Source organism: Lathamus discolor, chromosome 2 (genome assembly GCF_037157495.1).
Source record: "Lathamus discolor isolate bLatDis1 chromosome 2, bLatDis1.hap1, whole genome shotgun sequence".
In the NCBI taxonomy this organism is placed as follows: Eukaryota; Metazoa; Chordata; class Aves; order Psittaciformes; family Psittacidae; genus Lathamus; species Lathamus discolor.
The window spans coordinates 70593806-70614186 of NC_088885.1; the positions used below are offsets into that span (position 1 = coordinate 70593806).

General features: G+C 39.0%; 1 protein-coding gene across 1 annotated transcript in view; it reads left to right on the plus strand.

Annotated features, from left to right (window-relative positions):
- LOC136009042 (uncharacterized) overlaps window positions 1–19160 on the plus strand; it is an 84332-nt gene extending 65172 nt beyond the window's left edge. The window contains exons 9-12 of the mRNA XM_065669128.1: window positions 6683–6901; window positions 8742–8994; window positions 13437–13600; window positions 18938–19160. Coding sequence (XP_065525200.1) covers window positions 6683–6901; window positions 8742–8994; window positions 13437–13600; window positions 18938–19160 — 859 coding nt within the window. The remainder of the gene's footprint in view (window positions 1–6682; window positions 6902–8741; window positions 8995–13436; window positions 13601–18937) is intronic.
- The last annotated feature ends 1221 nt before the right edge of the window (window positions 19161–20381 follow it).

The window sequence follows — 20381 nt, forward strand, 5'->3', positions numbered from 1 at the left end:
GCTGCTACTATTAACATAAATAGAAGGTTTTTTTTATCTTGACTCTCCTGAACTTCTGTAGATGTTTTAAGACTAACGTCTCTCCTCCTTTAGTTTTTCTTTTCTTCTTAACCGAGATTACCTTGAGGTGTATTTATTACCTTGATGTCACTTTAAAGTCTTTCTCTAGGTCCTAAACTGTTTTACTGCTTATGCACAAGGTTAAGCATTTGTGCTTACTTCCCGGTAAGACAGCTTTAAAGATAGCGCTGTGTTTGTGAGATCTACACCTCTGCTGCCATCTCACATCCTCCCCTACGTGGGTCGTGTCTTTTTCTCATTCATTAATTGTCTTCTTATTTACTTAAAGCAGTCAGAGGGCAAGAAGTAGGGGAGGAGTTACATGCTTTCTTTTGCTTCTTGACTGGTCTAGTCATGTCATGAGGATGAATAACAGAGGCTGTCCGCTGCCTTTTGTTCCTTTCTAGAATGAAATATAAACCAGAGCTTCTTAAAAGTTCTGAAAGCTGCACTCGAGTTTCCTCGTTTCATGTTTGTTCCCATCCAGAGCTGGAAGCAGACAGGCTGGAATATTTTAACAAAGTCTGTTCTTGTAAGATTTCCAGGCTGCTTTGCCAAGCCAAAGGCTCATGAAAATGCAGTTAAGCATGAAATAGGCAAAGTTTTAGTTGCCTACCTAAACTGCAGGCGTGACAGTAATAATTTGTTTTTTGTCATTTTTGCTTTGTCATTGTCAGATGCTGCTCAAAGCTGAAATATGCAAAGCTCTGCCAGCTCTCTACAAGGAACCACACAGTCCTCCAGCACTATTGCCACTCTGCTTACATTTTGTGATTCTCCCTTCTTCCTATGCTTCCTTCCCCAGCTTCGTAAGAAAACTTCTTGTGAATGTCTCAGTTCCCTCAGGAAATTCTTAGCTAAAGGCAGGAGATGGGGTTCTCTGCCAGCCTTATACCATTGTATAAAGGGACTGCTGAGGACACAAAGCTGCTGTTGTTTGCCAGTTTTCTGTTGTCTTAAACTCTTTTATAGTGACAGCTGAGTGTCCACCATTTTGAGTCTAGCTTAGATGTATCCAGAAGAATGCGAAGCTGTCAGCACTTTCTTCCCTTCCTCTTTAATGCATACATCTTGGCCCATTGACCCACAGTGTCTATCACCCAGTATGGAAGAACACAGTGGTCCCTCCAAGGCAACAGCTGTGCCAGCGTATAAACCTATGAGCTTGTTGGCATGACTAGGTTGTGGGAAAAGTTCAGCTGATGTATTTGTTCTGGCTCCTGGCTATGCACGTGATGCAGAAACACCTGGGCTATTGCTGATCCAGAGCTTGCTGCCTGCTGGCCATCTCCTTGTGAGCTGGCACAGCCTGGGCCTTGGAAGGAACTCGGCTACCATCACCCTCCTCCCCCCCAGCTTGGTGAGGCAGTGTGGGTGTTGCCAGATGCATTTTCATACCTGTGTCATGTTCTTTGCAGCAAACACAAAACAATTATTGCAGCTATTGGCTGACTGTTTTTCCTGCTTTGAAAGGATGCTTAATTCCTAAAGCCTTCCTTCAGTGTTTTTGGATTTTGCATGCTTCTGGCAGTTCCTTTTTTCCACCACAGGTGCAGCTGAAAAATAAACCTGTCATGATTTTCAGCATTTCTTCTGTACCATGATTTTTGATTTTTCAGCAAGCTTTAGAAAAAAACTCTCTTATGAGCATTTGTATTTTAAGGAATTACCTAATGTCCCCTCAAGTCTTTTGTCACCTCTCTTACTGCAGATAGCCCCTAGACAGCCCTTGTAACTATTTGTGGTACCTGCTTTCTTGGCATTTGCAAACTGAAGACCATGATGCATAAGTGTGTCTTGGGAAAAAGATGAGAAAAACCAGTATATTCATCCTAGGCAAATGTTCTCCCTGATAATATTCACTTCGCATACAAATATTTCATTAGGAATCCAGTGGATAGAATAATGGACTGTAACTCAGCAGAGCGCAGTTCACAGCTCTGCTGTTTGCTTATTGGGCAAAGTCATTTGTACCATCAGGATACAGCCTGGGATAAAGACGATTTCTTTGTAATGCAATATGAGACCCATAATGGAAAAATACTATGCAGAAGGAATAAAATAATAATAATAATAACAATAATAAAAACAATTATATATTTTATGTATATGTTTATGTTGTGAAAAATAGAATGAACCAGATTTTATTCTGCCTCATTCTTCATCAGTGGTACTTTTAACTGGCTTCCATTTTAAGGGCTACATGTACTAGTGTATTATTTTAAGATGTGCCTTCAGATACAGGTGTGCTTTTCCACTGAAAGTGTATAGAATTTTATTGCAGTAACAGTGGGCAACACTCCCTGCATCTTCATTACTTTGATAAGCCGTAATGGACTTTACAGCCAAATTTAAATACCTACCATTTATGGTGACGATGGGAAGGGTCTTTTTTATTTGTGAACTGAATAAATATGTGGCACAGATTCTTGGGCTGTCAGGACTGTGGTTCCCTGAAAGTAATTTGCATAAAGTAATTCATGTCTGCATTTGCTCTTAAAATCTTCTCTGGCTCTATGAGTAACAGAAAACATTTATTTTGCCTTATTTTATGCAATGTAAATAATAGATATGCCCAGGACTAGATCCTGAATACCTTAGCTGGTATATACCATTGTAGCTCTGGAGCAAGCAGGGCTGCATCAGCTGAGAACCTATCCCACCATCAGCTGTAAGTGCCACTCTTGCGGTGCATTATACACATGTTCACCGTAGTTTGTCAGCAGCAAAGCTGTCACCCAACAGTACGCACTGCCTTCTATCAGCCATTACTTTTCTGTCATCATCATCAAGTGTAGCTTAAGAGAATCTGTGCATTGTTTCTTTCCTTCTGAACAATTTTTATTGAAATAATTGACCTGCTTTTATGGTAATCTGGTCTCTGCTGTTTGTTACTGCAGCATTTTGCAAAGAAAAATGCAAAACTAATGCCCTAGAACAGAAACATTGAGCCAAATTACTTACCAGTAATCCAAGGAATCATGGATAAATCCATTGCTCAAGTGGCTTCTCACTTGGAGATTTATATAGTTTTCACCCAAGGGTTGAGATTTGTTGGTTTTGTGGGGTTGAGGGGGTTGTTTTGTTTTTGAAAGGTAATACTCATGCTCTCTGCCCTACAGCAACTTTATATAAATCTATTCAGAAAACTGCATCTGCCAGCACTGTCACTCCACCCATGAGCTTTCACTAGTAGCACCAGCTAAAAATATTTAAAGGGGCTGTTTCCACTTGTTTAGTGCATTTCATTTCATGTTTCAGCCTCTTCCTTTCTTCATTCTTCAAAACAGTCAATAAAGAATATAATTTATCCCAGTGTTTTGAAGTGACAAGCAGTAAACAGCCTTATAGCATGATTAATGAGTACTCAGGAATAGTTTGCTGTAACTTACAAGTAAGTTGGGGCTCACTGAATTTGTTTTAAAGTAAGTAAAGAGATTCCAGTTATGGGTTGGGGCCTTCACTGAGTCACTGGATATGCTGCATTTTCCATCAATTTCTACTGTTTGCTGGTGGTGTTCATGTCAAGGTGTTACACAGTCACAGGGAAGTACAAGCCAGTGCAGAAGTGACACTCAGAACACGGACTTCTGGCAAGTTAAGTAAGGAGGACTTTAATTTCGATTTAAAAGCTGGAATGATGATCAAGGTTTATGATGAAAATCATGAAGTCTTTAAAAAAATAATTGCTGTTCAAAAAGTAAAAATTAATATTGTTTGGTTCTACTTAATGGATTTATTTTTCTTTATTTTTTTAACTTCCAGCAAGCTTGGCTTTCTGTGGAGTTTCTGGGCAGATATTGCTTTTTTCAGAAGAAAGCTTCACTGAAATGAAGACATCATAGATATTCCCTGCTTGTTTAAGCAGGGTCATTGCCAGTAGTAGGCTTCTAGGGTTTGATAACAGCAAATGTGTTCTGAATTTATCTACTTTTCTTTGAAAGTTTGTTGAGTAGGTGGATTCCCTTGCTGAGAGAGCCAGCATCTCAGCAGGGATGACATAGCTTACAGATAGAGACATTAGGTCTCTTTCAACTTCTTGAAAGTGGAAGTAGGCTGGGGAGAAATAGAGTAATGAAGGCACAGGTTGAGTATTTTCACTGCTGCCTCAGTCTTGGGTAAGTTTGATAGCCACACTTTTTATGGTGTGCTCATGGTTCTTACACAAGCACACAAGCAGCTTCCACATAATGACTAACAGTGCTGGAGTAAGTGTATTCATGAAACTGCTGTGAAAGTACTGATTTCATTGTCAGGTCCTGCCTCTGTGAGGAAGAAGTTATCTTACCATCCCAACGTGGTGTTTCTCAAGTGTTTCTGGCACTTGAGGGCTGTTGTGCATGAAATAAGACTCAGTGTTTTCAGCATTCTGGTCTGCATGTCCTCTTTCTCAATCTGTGTGTTGGGTTGGAGGAAGGATTTATGTCTTGAAACATTTACAGGTGGTATATTGAGCATTTCACTCTGGTGTTGCTTGTTCAGAAGTAGCTTCATTTAGTAAATTGATCCTAAATGATCTGGTAGCAGATGACTCTTACATGAAATGAGGTGGTGATCTAAACCCAGACTTTTCTGGAAAATACATTGTTGCTTGTGCTCTTGGCACAGAGATGGAGATTGGCAGTGATCCTTGTGGGACGTGAATTTCTGACATGGGTGAGGCTGGGTGGGACATCTATGTAATTCTGCTTGTTTGATGAAGGATCAGAAGTGTATTATGAGCTAAGACAGCATATATATTATTTTTCTTTTTTTTTTTTCACAAACAATAAACTATTTGGTCTAACTAAAATAACTGTTGTCTAATCCTGCCCTATTAACTCTCCTCAAGGATTGAATACCTTGAAATTAGGTTTTGATGGAAGTTATTAAAGATAACAATTTCTTTATATTAAAGCAAATGTAGTGCAATCTAGCTTCAGCGTTCAGAACATTCAGGATGCCGTGGTTATTGTAGTATAGTACCACAGTCAATGATATTTCTTATTTTCATTTTTCTTTGTCTCTTTCTCACACAAGCCTAGACTGCGATTTCATAACACTAATGAAATGTGTTGTGATGTTCCTGTAGACTGCTCTGGGTAAATAACTACAATATGAGGAAGGTAACTCATAATGTGGCCTTAAGTCTGTAAAGTAGGACATTGTGACTGATTAAGATATAAGCAAAGTGGACTGCACTGTCTTAAAAGGCCCTTCAAAACACCTGAAAGATCAACCTGCAGTCACTGCAAGGATCGCATATCTCAGCCCAGCAGTTGCTTCCGTGAAAAGTTTTGGTGATTTGTACTTGAGGCCTTAGTGACATAAAACATGGTTTTTCTGTGGTGTGTCCCTGACGATTCCTCTTGTTCTTAAGACAAACAGGTAACTGAAGCTTGAGCCTTCTCATGAGAAAACGAATAGGCTGACAGCATGCCTTTTCTTAATACACATTCATCTTGCTCAATGCTGAGGATCAGGAGTAGCATAATGCCAAGGCTGGTCTCAAAATCCAGACTTACGGCTGGCAAGTTTGGGTTTATTTTCTTTGCTTTTTCATGCAAACCTAGACCAAATGCAGAATACTTTTATTTTCTCCACTGCTGTTCACAGTTCTTTTTGTGACTGCTGGGGAAAGAAATGTATTCAACAACTTAAGAAATTTGTATCTGTAGGCAGGAAAATATTTAAAATAGCATAGAAGATTTAAGAGTATAAAGTACAGTGCAAGTATTGCTGTTGCTTCTTCTCAAGTCATACACTACACTTAAAAAAGCCAGCATGTTTTCTTCCACAAAAAGATCTTTATATTTCTGAACTTTCAGAAGCCTTAATCAATATAAATAACAGCTTGAGCATGATGACATCATATTTGGTTCTAGAGCACATCTCAACTGCTTAGTCATTTAAATCAGTGGAAATAATCATAACAGTTAGAAGTTTCAAAAGGTCAAAGAAGCTACTGTCTTTTCAGCTTTGAATCAGCTGAGAGACTGCAGTTTCTGGGAAACATAATGCCAAGTCTGCATCTCTGCATCTCATTTCTTCTCCCTTTCCCCCCCCTTCCCCTGCCTTTGAAGCATTGTAGTAATTAGCTTAAAGGGCAAATCACACCACGCTCAGTAGCAGAATACTGTACAGTGCAAGTTGCTTTCTATTTTCTCTTTCACTTGAAACTAGTTTAAAGAGGAGTTTTAGCCCACATTGTGTTGCTGAAATATTTGACTGAAGTTCTCTTACCCAAATGCCAAAAAGATGTTCACATTTTTCAATAAAATGAATACTTTTCCAGTACGTATATGACAAGTTCTTTTACCATTTTCTCAGAAAGAAAAAAAGTAATAAAGTGTTCATCGGAGAGCAATCTGTGAAAAAATTAAATGGAAAATGAAAGCAAAAGACTTTTAAAAACTTGATTTTAAATGTTTTCTTTATAAAAGCAGAGGCATAATTTCTGGGAGGAAGCCACGTATCTCCTAGACAGTAACAGAAAAAATGTGTTTTCTACTGTTAGATACATTGGTCAATCAGAAACTGTGCCATGTTTATCTGTATAACAGAACTCTACAGTGTTTTAGCAATTGCTATTTCTTATATGGTTTTCTGAATGACTCTTAGTTTTGTTTCCATATATCTCCAGTTGCCGTTCTGCTGCTGAAGTGAAACTATCCAGACAGGTTGCTGAGCGTTTCCATTTTGTGGTGTATGCAGCCTTCTCAGAGCTGGGAGCTGGACACTGGCGCTCTGGGGACTTCTGGCTGCTTGTGCTGCTGGTGGTTTTGCTTTGGTTTGTGAGACTTTACCTCCATTATTTGAGCCAATGGCTCTTCCTTCAGTCCATCCCAGTTCCTGTCACAAAGTAAGTCACCCTGCCTTCTTTGTCTGTCAGAATGTTTCTACAAATAGCTTCATTCAAGGCAGTTCCTCTGCGCTGTTTAGAGACATGATGACTAAGACTCATGCTCTTAGGCTGAGGGCTCTGCATGCAAGCCCTTATAGGAGCCTGCACAGACTAGGAGAACAAGGACCACATCCAGACTCCAGAAGATCTTATATTTAAATGTGACCCTAACAGAAATGTGAAGCTGTTAAAAATGTGAGTTTTCAACCCAGAACAGGATGTGTCCATTTGTATATCTTGTGTCATACCTACCTCTGTCCCTTCTGAGATACTCAGCAGGTTATGTATCTTCCACAGGAATCATTTGTCATTTTGGATCAAGTATTTAAAAATAAGTAGAAAGTGGACAAAACTAAGGCATTTAAAACATATTTGATGTTACCAAAGTCATCTATGTGTAAAATACTTTGAAGAATTCAATTTTGACATATCAGTTTTACTGTGAGGGCTACAGTAGCCCTCATATTGACATATTTTAACGGTATGATACATTAGCTTCAGCTTGGGAACCAGAACTTAGAGAGTTCCAGGAAAATCATTACTTGACATTACTCAACATGGAAAAAAAATTAAGATGGAGAACAGGTCCTCAAGGTGATATATACCTCATTCTCCGTATCTCTGTATGTTGCTGTGGGGTAGAGAAGGGGTTTACAGAACAAAAATGATCCATCATGCTTAGGGAAGGGAAGATTTCTCCAATAGAATCTTCTTTTTATCCCAGTTTCAAGTGAGATGCAAACCTCAATCAGTCAGTAGGAGACAGTAACATACAACTCTGTGAGCTATGTCTGCTGTGATACTGTGATTAGCGGCTAAAATTTGAACGGGGCATCTGAGCAGATTGGGCAGCACTGGAACTGTTAAGGTGGTCTTCTAAATATTAATATTAAAGCAGCCATCTCTCACTTCTGGCCTTGCACAGTCCAGGTGGGCTTGGCCAGCTGGCATTAAAACTTCTGGGAGACCAAGCATCAAGAGTCTGAGAGAGCAAAGGAAACACAACAGAAGGAAGCAACATGTGAGAGAGAGGTGGTCATGTTCAGAGCCACTAATCACAGCTGTCCTTGACAGTCAGCTAGATAAGGAATGATGTTCTCAAGCCAAGATGCCCTGGATCAACATCCCGATCTGTAGCTGTGTGCCTGCAGAACATGAGACTGAATTGAGGGCTTTCTAGTTCCAGCAAATATAGTGGGACTGTTCAAGAGTCAGAACCAAAGTGAGAAGCAAACCACCCCATCTTTATTTAGAAGAAGAATTTCAGTCACTTTGATTGGCTTGGAATTTTTGCCTTAAGTTTTAGCATCTATATGTAGCTTACAATACCATGTAGTTCCTGCTTCCTACAGTGCCAGCACAAGTGCTCATTGTGTGAGCTTTGCAAGTCTCACCATTCCATGGTGGCAAAAGGGAAATTTCTAGTGACTTTAGGGATGTTAAAAGCTGTGTCTTCCATATCACATTTTCACTTTATGCAGAAAGGAGTGAGCTCCTGTGGCCTGTGCTTACATTGGTGCTTCTGGGAGCTGATATCTTTGTATATCCCTTGCCTACACAGTCCCAAGGGCCTGGATATGCATCCACTGAACTAAAAGTCAGAGGGGATCAAAGGACATGGAGGCAGGAAGAAAAAAATATTTATTTTTTTGAGTAGCTTCCCGAAGTTTTTGGTCAGAGGGTTGTGACCAAGAGGGGGAAGCAGCTTTGCAATGCAGCATGCTGTACGCATGATTCTATTAATTTTAATGGTTTACCCAGGAGCACAGACAAACTCTCTCCTTTTGCTTATTTACAGATTCCAGATTTTCCCTCACACTGTTGAACTATGCTACCAGAACTCCTTGCTGAGGACCAGTGAAGAGTTGATCATGGTTGTGGTGGGACCCCTAACCTTGAATGCAGGGATGCTTCTTATGGTCCTGATCAGATGGGGCTGTCAACAGCTGTTTGACTCATTCCCTTCCTTCTTGTCAAAGTTTATCATAGCTATGGGACTCTGGACAATGCTAGACCCCTTGGCAGTGTTCACAGTGGATTCATTCCTGGGGGTAAGTCACTTAAAATAACTTGGACATGAGACCTTGACGTAGAAGTTTGTTTTATTCAGTGAATCACTGAAAGATATGAAATTCCACCCCTGGCAATGGAACATGAGAATTAAAAAGAAATTAAATAATAATGTTATACATTACCTTTTTATTAACAAAATTCCCATCTAATGGAGTCACTGTGTTTCTGCATAAAATTAAGAGCACTCTACAAGCCATATATGGTGATAAGAAAGTAAATCCACCAGTGTGGAGTGATTGCATCTGCTTTGAAAAGGATTACTGCAATTTTGGATGTTAATGGAGATGGGTTAATGAGCAGTCCTGGTTATTAGCGCTTCAGATTTTTCTAAGCACTGAAACAGACAAGATTGAAAAATAGAGGTTATTGTGCACTCCTCTGACATGCAGGGTAGTTAATATAGTTTGCTGGCACACCTAAAAAGACTTGAGATTTAAAGACTGGAATCTTTATGGAAGAACTTCTTCATACATAAAATCGTCAGAGCAAAGCTCCCAGTTCTACCTATGTATGCACTGTGCATCCCATCTGTACTTTGGTGGCTGGGAACTTCTATCATATCCGAGGTAATGCCCAGTCTCCCAGGGCATGTGTTTCAGCTTTGGCTCTCACTATGTAGGTGACAGAGGGTCCTTTCAGTGGGTGCAGAGCATTGAGAGCTTTTCTGGGGGTGTGGTATTGTTGTTCTTCTCCCCTTGGCTGTCTTTCAAAGACATATTTGTTTCTGTTGCTCACTTCAGCAGTAATCTACAGTCCTTGTTGTGTATCAGGTTTTCTCAGGTCTCTTGGTTCCTCATCTAACCTGTGCTCTGCTTTTAAGAAGTCCTGTTAAAATGTGATTTTCCACTGTTTCCATGCTGTTTCCCATTTCAGTGGTTTTGAAAATTAAAATTCAGCTGTTCAACAAATTTAATTGCAGCTCACTTGGGTGGTAATTGCAATATTTTAAGCATATGGCAACACACTGAAGTTTTCACTTGGACAGCCTGCTTTTTTGTTTTTTAATTTTGCTGTGTAAAACATGCACAGAATTGCATCCTAATTGTTATTAGGAGAAAAAAAAAGGGTATTTACCCAATATTCAGGCTAGATATAGTTAAATATTATAAAGGCTCTTTGCTCCCTTCTAATGCTGGTGTATTCATAAAACCTGGAAGAAAGGCGTGTCTTTCCCACACTCGTGTGGAGAAAAATCATTGCCATTGACTTCAGTGGAATTGTGCTCAGTTATCATCAGACTGGATTTGTTAACAATTTCAAATAGGGCTTGGTCAGAAGAAAACATGAGATAGGAATAAAGCAACTAAGATTTTCATTACAGCATTAAAAAAGCACACTTCCCTCTGTACTTCATAGTGAAAATTTGGCAGTTTTACCCACCAAGATTATCTTTGGTAGAAACTCATTTGTTCAAATATTACACAATATACTGTGTGTATCATTCCCAAAATGAAACTATATCTCTTACATGTGTTATTGCATTTGTATTTTTTTTTCTCCTGGCATTCTTTCAGCAGCTATTTCAGGCTTACTTGCCAATCTATTTTAGATCAAGCATTTTTAAAATGTTGTGTTATGGTAATATGCATTATTTTAGTGCTAGACTGTATTTGGCTGTCCTAAATGGCTTTAATACTTATGAAAGATGACAGATAGCCCTGGAGACAGCGGTTTCTCTGTTTACTAACTAATGTTTTTTTATTGTTAAGAGAAGACTAGAGAGCAGTTGCAAATTTGGAGGGATTTCAAACTCATAGTTCTAGGTATTATGTCGTATGTGTGATTTCAGGTTTGCTTTACTGTCAGCTTGTAGAGGGATGTTCTAGGGGTAAGAAACTTTTCTATGATTTTGGAGAATGCATTTCAAGTTCCACTTCTGCCAGAGCTTTCCCAGGATGACTCAGTTCACTCTCTGTAGATTCTAACTGTAGAGAGTAACACCTCCTTAACCACATGTAAATGTGTCATCATCAAAAACATTACAAACTGCAAGACACAGTGGTGCGATAAGTACCTGAGATAGATGTTGACAAACGTTAATTAAACAATTTAAAATGAAGATACCTTTCTTAGATCATGTCTTCGAGGACCACAAAAAGGTTGGCACAATCTCTTTGTTAGAAAAAACTGATAGAAAAGTACACTTCCCCCACACCATCTTTGCCTTGCCAGAAAGCACTGCTCAGATAAGAGACAAATTTATTCTTATTTGCCATTCAGACTTTTGCCTCTCTGGAGGGATGTCAGAACGTGACTGCTGTACAGAGGATTTTCCTTGGTAGACAGTTTCTTTGGTAAGAAAGCAGTGAAGTGAGCCAGCAGAGAAGATAGAACAGAAAGATAGAACAGAACCAGAGTATTTTAATTTTTTGTGATGAATATGGAGAGATCTGACTTAGTGGCTAGTCATTATATGCTATTATGTGTCTCCTGGGGACCTGTAATTTCTGTTACAGAAACCTAACAGTATTGCAAAGGGTGGAAAGAGAGCAGAAATACATTCAAGGATCTCAGTCCTTGAATATCTCATCATTGGATTTGTAATTGTCTTTCTGCTACTACACATTTCAACGCAAAGGTAGCCAAAAACAGGGAGAAAGATTTGACTATTCCTAAAGATTAGTCCAGGCAAGTTGGTCAGGAAGGTGCAGGTTCCTTGAAGCCTAAAGGTCACAGACTCCCTCTCTGAATAATGACTGGATTTTTTTGTGTTGAAGTTTCACATCCTTGAAAAATGTGTCAATGTGATTTAATAGCTGTCACTGTGTCACTTTAAAAAGCAAAAAGGGAAGAGCAAAATTTATCTCATCTCTGAGCAGTAGAAGACCTATGATATGTAGCTGAATTCTTCTAAGTCGATCCAGCAGAGGGCAATAATATGTCAATACAGGAGCCAGTTCTTAATAGACATGGGGGATAAAAAAAAAGGCAATAATAAATTTTTGGAAAACCTTTTCCTGCATTTTACTGGAAGTATAATGAAACATAGAGTGCTACAGAACCCTCAGGATTCTTCTTGAATCTTTGCAAAAATGAACAAATCACCTTATTCCCAATTAAATTAATATTTTAATTCTATGAATATTAATTCCTTATCATTATTTAGTATGCTAAAGATTTATTTCAGCTTCAGTAGAATGAAAATAGTTATACATGGTTTTTATTATAGAGCAGTTGAACATAAACTATTAATAGCATATCTAAGTAGGGTGTATGACAGTCATGTACCTTTGGAGAAGCTATTAATGATACAACTTGTGACTGCTATTTTGTACAGGAATGAGGTATCTTTGATTCTACCACAGCAGTGGGAGTGTGATACAGGCAGGTCTCTTCAGAGGCATTGTTCTCTTTGAGTCTCTATCTCTTCTCAGGAAAGAAATAAATGAAATAAGATGGCTGATGCTTGTTGGTTCTTCCATGTTACAGGCTGTTCTTTGTGGCTTCCCAAACTGGACTGACCGGACACTAGGAATGGAGGATGAAAGGAATATCTGATTTTCTGACTTAAAACATTGCAAACAGACTTGATAATGCATGTACATAAATTAAAATACCGCTTCATAAGGAGGAACTTATCTCTCTTTCCCTGAAGAAAGGTCAACCCCTTTGGGCAAAACTTAACAAAACCCTGCTGGTGCCTCCTGTTGATCTACTTGTAGTTGCTGTCTCAATTTTTCTCACCTCATTGGGTATCAGTCAAGCTTTGTGAACCCACTACCTTCTTTGACTGATGCTGTTATTTGCAAAGCTAGTGGAAAAGCTGTGCTAGGTGTCAGCTAGCAACAAGCATAGATGCCCTGACACTCCCATTTGGCATTTCAGATAACATGGTGGTTACTTTTGTTTTCCAGTGGTAGCACCAAACAATGACCCGATCTGGGAATTGGTGTGTATACACCCTCCAAAGTGCACATGCTGAAAATGTTTGGGTTCTTGATGAGTCTGAAAGGAATCAGCATTTTTCTTGTGACAAGGGCAAGTCATTTTGAGACTGGTCAGTTTGGAATTATGCACTGCCACAGGTGTTTTCCGCTTACTCAGCACTCCTAAATGCAGAAGTAGAAATTATTCAATATTAGGCCTCTCTAGCCATTGAAATAAGGCAAATTTAAGCCTTTTTCTTATTCCAGTTCTCCTGAAATATGTTAATAAGTCTCACATTGAGTATTTTCACTGTGACAATAAGCTACCTATATAGTCTAGGTTTTAATTGTACTTAAGCAAACCAGAAAACAGAAAACATCTGGTGGTTAATTTCAAATTCTATGTAGCAGAATCCTAAATTTCAAGCTATGTCCACCACATATTACAGTTGAAACCTCATAAAGAAAATAATATTTTTTTTCATGGTGCCTATAGGTAAATAGTCTAACCAGGTTTGACATTGTCTCATGTTGATATTTTTCACCCATGACAGCGACTTGGGAACAGTGTAGAGAAACCTATTGCTGACGCTGCCAAGCTCTCCTGGGTCTTTCTAAGAGCAGAGGAGTCGTGGATTCCTGGAGCCTTAATCACTGTGATGCTTTATACAATCATATTCATCATCTCATCAACAGTGTTGTATCTGTACTTTTTAAGGTATGTCTCATTATTCCCCCAGGAGATTAGGCTCAAGTCCCTTCTTCTGTAAGATAAAATAAGGTGACATGAGAAAAGACATATCAGTGTCACATATCCAGAGCCCAGAGTTGTAGACAATCAAGAAGGGGTTAACTCCTTCTTAACTTTTAATGCACTAGTATTTGGTGGGTACAGCGAGTCAGAGAAAGAGCCATTTATTTCTTCAACAAGAACACAACTGATATAATGATTTTTCATGGATTCTAGGAGCTTCTGTTTCTTTAGCTTCAGACAATGGTGTCTGTCAAGGGTTTAAGCTCTGAAGTATGTATATCTTTTATTTAGGTACTTTGGAAGACATTTTTGGTCTTCCAAGCAGAGTTTTGTGAGAAATAGTAAAAATTCAGAAAGCAACATATGATGGGGTGTGCAAAATCTCTAAGTCTGCCATGGCCCACAGAGTCTTAATGCCTTTTGATGAATAAGGTTTTTTGATTTGATGTGACTGAGGCTTTAACCCACTGCATGCCATGTCTTAATCTAAATAATTTTTCCATTACTTTAGCCCATTATCAATATTCAGTTCATCATGAAATTTGACCAATTACCTTTCTCTCCACCTTTCTAGTAGACCCCATTAGCTTCATTAGTGAATAGGGACAGGTGTGGGACATTGAAAATGAACAAGATAGGCTGCCTAATATATGGAATGAAAAAGTGTATTTTCTTTTGTCTGAGTGACTCATCTATAATGCAGTCTGAGTTTTGTACTGGCCCTCAATTCACTCAGTGATGAACATTGAGTGGTGGCGAGCACCTACAATGCATTTCCATATGGAAATGCAAGAATGCAGGCAGGTGTAAGAATACAAAAGTTCAGCATACACCCTCCATCTGACAGAATCATCCCCCGGTCTCCTTTCCACAAACTCCATTGCAGCAGGCAGAAAAAGATAAATGGCAATTTAAATTTCTGCAAAGTATTTCAAAGCTCCTGCATTCCTGGAAGCTGTACACAACTCCAATGTACTGGTAGTCTAGTTAATTAGTTTTTGAGATGTTAATGCCTTCTTAATCATTGACTTAATAGTTTTGAATAGCTTCATAAGTTTTAGCTGCTGTCGTTTATTACTCAGGAAAATTAATTTAAATTAAAACATTTGTAAGGCAGGTTTTTATGAGAATATTACCAGCATCTTCATTGTCTGGGGAACAGGTGCAAGATCATCAAAGGTTCCTTTCCTTCTGGATCAATTTTCCCATAATGTTTTCCAATAAAGGGGTGGGGGGAGAATGTTACTGGGGGAAAAAAGTTGTCTTAGTAAGACACATTTTAAAAATGATTCATAGCAAAATGCAAAAGCAAAGGGAAGATAACAAAATCTGTTACAGTGCATAAGGTCTTTGAAGTTCTTTGCTTGATAACAAAAAACATTTTGAATACTGAAGTCTGTACTGAGTAAACTTATACTATGAGCTTCTGAATTTGGATCCACTTTGTCTTTCTTGTACGTCCACAGCCCAACACACTGGGAATCTTAGACCTGGCTAGGTCTCTTGAGCAGCACACTGTCAGGCCACTACTGATAGCATTAAAACCTTTTAAAATGTTTTTAAAGAAAGCACCTCTGCAATTCATTACATTGTTTCCTGCATATTGATGTAACAATAGTGGTGAGGCACTGGAATGGGCTGCCCGGGGAAGCTGTGAATGCTCCATCCCTGGCAGTTTTCAAGGCCAGGCTGGACAGAGCCTTGGGTGGCATGGTTTAGTTGGAGGCGTCTCTGCCCATGGCAGTGGGGTTAGAACTAGATGATCTTAAGGTCCTTTCCAACCCTAACTAATCTATGATTCTAAGATAAAACATTATTATAACCAAAGCAGTATTACCCCTTTTTGTGAACATTTCTCAGGTATTCAATCTCAAATATATTCAAATGTAATGTTGCTTGATGCAGAAAACATGTTTTGTTTTGTTTTGTTTTGGCATAGGCATCTACCACATCTTTATCTTGTGAGGTAAATGAGTATAAATACTGAGGGATGCTCTTCTTTGCCCTAATACACCAGTCTACAGGAAACATTTTGCCTCTTCAATAGTGGAGTTAGTAGCATTGCTTAGAATTACTCAGCAATTTCCCATTTAACTGAAGTCTTCAGCAGTGTATAAAAAAAGAGATAAGAGCAGTGAGCCCACCAGACCACCAAAGCAAGTTGGGGAAATATCTGTTTCTGCCACAGCTAGAAAGCTTCACAGCAGCACTGATGAACAACCAGGAAGCTAATGAAATCATAAGCAGGGGATAAGAAGCATTAGGCATCTATTTGTGTCTTTACAAACCAACATACCTCAATAAATCTGTCTCCCCTTGGGTGTCTTGGGAGTCTGTAGTACATCTGGCATGGAGAGATATTCTAATTACTTTTTGGAAAAATGAAGTGGCACTGGTTGCAATTCCTTCATTTTAATTCTACTAGAAGTTAGAAACAGTCAGGAACTTGATGGTGAAATGTTTTCTGCACTGTGAGAAAATGCAGGCCCATCTCAAGTAAAAGTGTCTGCTGGAAAGAGTCTAAATTTCCTGGTATTGAAATGTAAAAAAACCCTCCTAACTTTCAAAAAATGTACATTTTTCAGTGTTAAGATGTTAAGAGCAAAACTGTTTTTTTTTTGTTTTGTTTTGTTTTTTTTTTTTACAGTTGTTTTCCTAAAAAGGGTGAGAAAGGCTCAAGTGAAGATGTAATAAACTTTTAAACCATGGAAACTACCCTTCAGTTTTTGGTTTGTGTAAATTTTTGAGAAGTCAGTTTTTCAATCTGACTCAGGATAGCAAATCACTTCAATGTTTCCTTCCTGATAAATAAATGAACTTGTAAGGTATTATACTGGGTCTCATACATCTAGAAAATAGCACCTGAGTTTTGTTTTGCTCTTTATTGCATTAGCAATAGAAATTATTACTGTCATATTTCTAAGAAGCCATGTTAAGGAGCAAGAAGAAGTGTTTTACGTTTTGTGCCAAAGAAAAGAAATTGAACTAGGTAAAAGAGCAGGCTGAGTACTTTTGGGCAAAAGGAACAAAGCTGGAAGACAGGCTTCGTGATTTTTAATTAATTCAAAGTTAATTATATTGTTTAGAACCATGTGCTTAAAATCTTCATATAGAAAATGTTTATGGCAGCAAATAGACAGTAATTTAACTGCATTAAATTTTACTTCATTTGAAATAAGAATGTTGCATGAAGTGAGCTTAAATAAATGGCAAGGTCTTTTTCTTGTTAAGCAAGATAAGTGGCAAGTCATTTAAATTGCTGACCTGGAATTTCAAAGGCGAACACCGTAGAATATTGTTGTTTCAAGAAGAGCAGAAGGCCAGAAAGCCTACCAGCTAGATTGCTGGTTTTTCAACTAAGCACAAGATAATTCTAACTTATGTTTGGAAAAATGTATTTATTGTGTCAAAAGAACATCTGATGTAGATCCAGGGATTAAGAAACAACCTTTTCTTCGAAGATACTGTAGATTTTGGAAAATTACTCTATAAAGAGTATTAGTTATTTATAAAAAATTTTCTCTAGTGTGTTTTAAGATACTGTCTTACTCTGCCTTAGCAATGATTTGCATTTCACACTTTAAAGATTTCTCCATTATTTCTTGGTAGCCAGTTTGTTTATATTTCCTACATCTCGATTAGTTATCTTCCAGCTTCTCTCTTCATTTGATAAGAAGATCCCAAAATGACATCTTGGGAACTACAGCAAGTTTAGGACTGCAGCTTCAAAAAGAATGTTTCAGAAAAGGAGGGTCGGGAAAAAAGGTACAGAGAGCTCCTTTACAGCAAAGCAGGAGATATATGTCCCTAATCTGATGTTGAGGCAGGCTGCCAGACTTCAGTATCAGAATAGCTACTCCATCACAGAAACTCTTGGATATAGAACTTGACCCTAAGCTACATATTCCCCTTTGAACCGAATGCTAAAACTCCTCCTGAGAGCAAGTTGAAATACTTTCTGTTGGTGCATCTTACTTGTGTTCCACACTAAATCTCAGTTGTGGGCAAAATAGTACTAAGCATCTTATTAAGTGTGCTTCTCTGCAGTTACCATGTGCACTGTAAGGAGAGATGTACGATTAGTGTAAATGTGAACTTCATTCTGATTTACCTCACCCGCACACATATTGGTTAGCATATACATGCCACTGCAAGACTAAATAATAAAGATCAGCCACAAGATCTGCATCTAGTGCTGCCATACATAAGAAGGGTGAGATCTCAGAGGGTCAAAGAAGTTCTGCCTGTGCTCTGTCAGACCTGCCAAGAAATTAATGACCTGTACAGCCTCACAGAAACCTGGGCTTTTTGTTGATTGGAGTGCCACACAGCAATCCCTGAGCTTCATGTGACTACCCAGTCAGACTCTGGGAACGACAGAAAAGCTGAGATTGGCACCAAGCAATGGCTTAATTGTAATAAAGTGTTAGCTTGGAAGAGGCTACAAAAGGAAAGACCTCAGTTCAGCATCCAAGATTGAGATTCCAGATTTTCTCATCTTTATTTGCTGAACCCCTCGTTTTGGAATAAAAGTAAAATGAGAAAGAGACGAACTTGAAGAGGTTCCATTGAATTAAACAGCTATGTTTTGAAGTTCTAGAGTTCATCTAAGGCTAAAAATGTGACACTAGGCTTTTTCAAAAGCCTCACAATGGTTTCACCTACATTAAGAAATACCACACAGCAAGCCTTTCTTGTGGTAGAGAATTTTATTGTGTAGCACTTACTCAATTCCCTACCACAGCACAGAAATGTCATAGAAAAACAAAGCCAGCAAACAAAATTAACTTTTCTGACATCAAGAAAAGTTTAGATTGTATAGACTTCAGGCTTGGGGTTAAAAAAAATGGTGAGTAGTTCCTTTCTATATGATGTGGTTTACCCCTTATTGAACCCTGGCATAACAGGACTTCCATCTATGCCTAACTGAGATACTCCATGTAAGTAAGCACTGGAACTAGTTACCTAGCCCAGTGCTAAAGACAGCCCAGTGCTACCAGGCATTGGACATGTCTGAAGGAAAAGAATATCAGCATCTTTTGGGGAAGTTGGTATCTTAAAATACTTAAAAGAAATTGCTGCTTATGTTCACATGATTTGATTAGGGTATTGTAAAGTCTTAACATGGTTGGGGAAGGTTCTGTGGGAGAGAAAATAGAAGATTCTTACTTACAGGTAGAGAACATAGTTGTGAAAGGAAACCCAAGACTTAGAAGTCTACAAAAGGGTAAGACATGTTTTTCATTTTTTTGCATGAAGAGTCCTTTCAAAACTGAACCAAATATGTATTTCTATTCTTAGGCTACACAGTGAAGGTTGGCTTTTGGATGTATTTCAACGTCTTCGTGGTGAAGAAGGCACATTCTTTGTTCCACTGGACTTAGAGATTTCCAGTCAGGAGCTGAGCTACATTATGAAGAGGGCTGAGCAGTGGAGAGGAAGCAATGGTGAAAGACGGATGGTGAGTGGTGAATGGTCTCCAGAAGGAGTTTGTTACATACTGGTCCAAATTGATGCTATGTAATTCTGGGTATTACTTAAAATGACATAGATATACAAGGCAGTTACTCTTGGGGTCCTTCTTTGAATGGAGAAGCTAAGAAGCACGTTCAGGAGAATTTTGTGAGGTTCTATGTGCATTGCCGGAACATCCTTAGGGTTTACAATATGCTTGGTATCCAAAGTGTTAGCGGCATCACCGATGTAAAAAATAATCTATGCCATCTGATGATTCCTGACTTGGTCATAGAGACTTACTACTTGTTTAAACATCAGTACCATCCCAGATAACTTCTCAGCCAGCTCAGCAAACTGGGGTTATGGACAAGTAAGAATGTGCTCCCTGCAAGGGCAAGGAGGAGGGCGTGTGAGTTTGGTCAGTCAAATGTGACAGCCATGCTCTCCTTCCTGGCCCTTTCCTTCTAGAATCACACAAAGGAATGGGCTTACCTGAAAATGTGGACGGGGGGGTAGTAGATGGCGGAAATTGATCTGCTCTACTTTGTCAAAATAATTCCTTTCTTTTCCCTTAAGCCACTAGTCCCGTATACAGACTTTAAGCTGTGATGTGCAGGAGATATATCTGTTCGTAAAGTGTCCAGTGTTAGGGACGCCATCTACAAATGAGGCTTCTGGTTATTATTGCTTTCAAAGAATTGAAAATAACAGAAGTAACATGGTGTCATGGTTTAAGCTCAGCCAGTAACTCAGAACCACGCAGCCATTCACTCATTTCTCCTTTCCCCCTGCTCTGGGCTAGATGGGGAGGAGAATCAAAAGAATATAAGCTCCACAGGTTGAGATAAGAACAGTCCAATAACTAAAGTATAATATAAACCTACTACTGATAACAATAACAAGGGGAGAGAACATAAAACTGTCCTGGGCTCAGCAGTAGCAGTCATTTTTTCTCCTTAGTAGCTGGTGCAGCGCTGTGTTTTGACTTTCAGCCTGGGAACAGAGCTGATAACACAAATGTTTTAGTCTGACCAAAGATTTTCTGAGCCTCATGCTCTGCCAGGGATGAGGGGAGGCTGGGAGGAAGCAGAGACAGGACACCTGACCCAAGATAGCCAAAGAGGTATTCCATACCACAGCACGTCATGCCCAGGGGTATAACGGAGAGTTACCCCAGAAGGCCTAGTAGACTGCGGGGTTGGACGAGGTATTGGTTGATGCTCGGTTGGGTGGGGTGGGGGAGTTATCGGTTGGCTGGTTCTGGGGTGTTGTATTCTCTTCCCTTGTT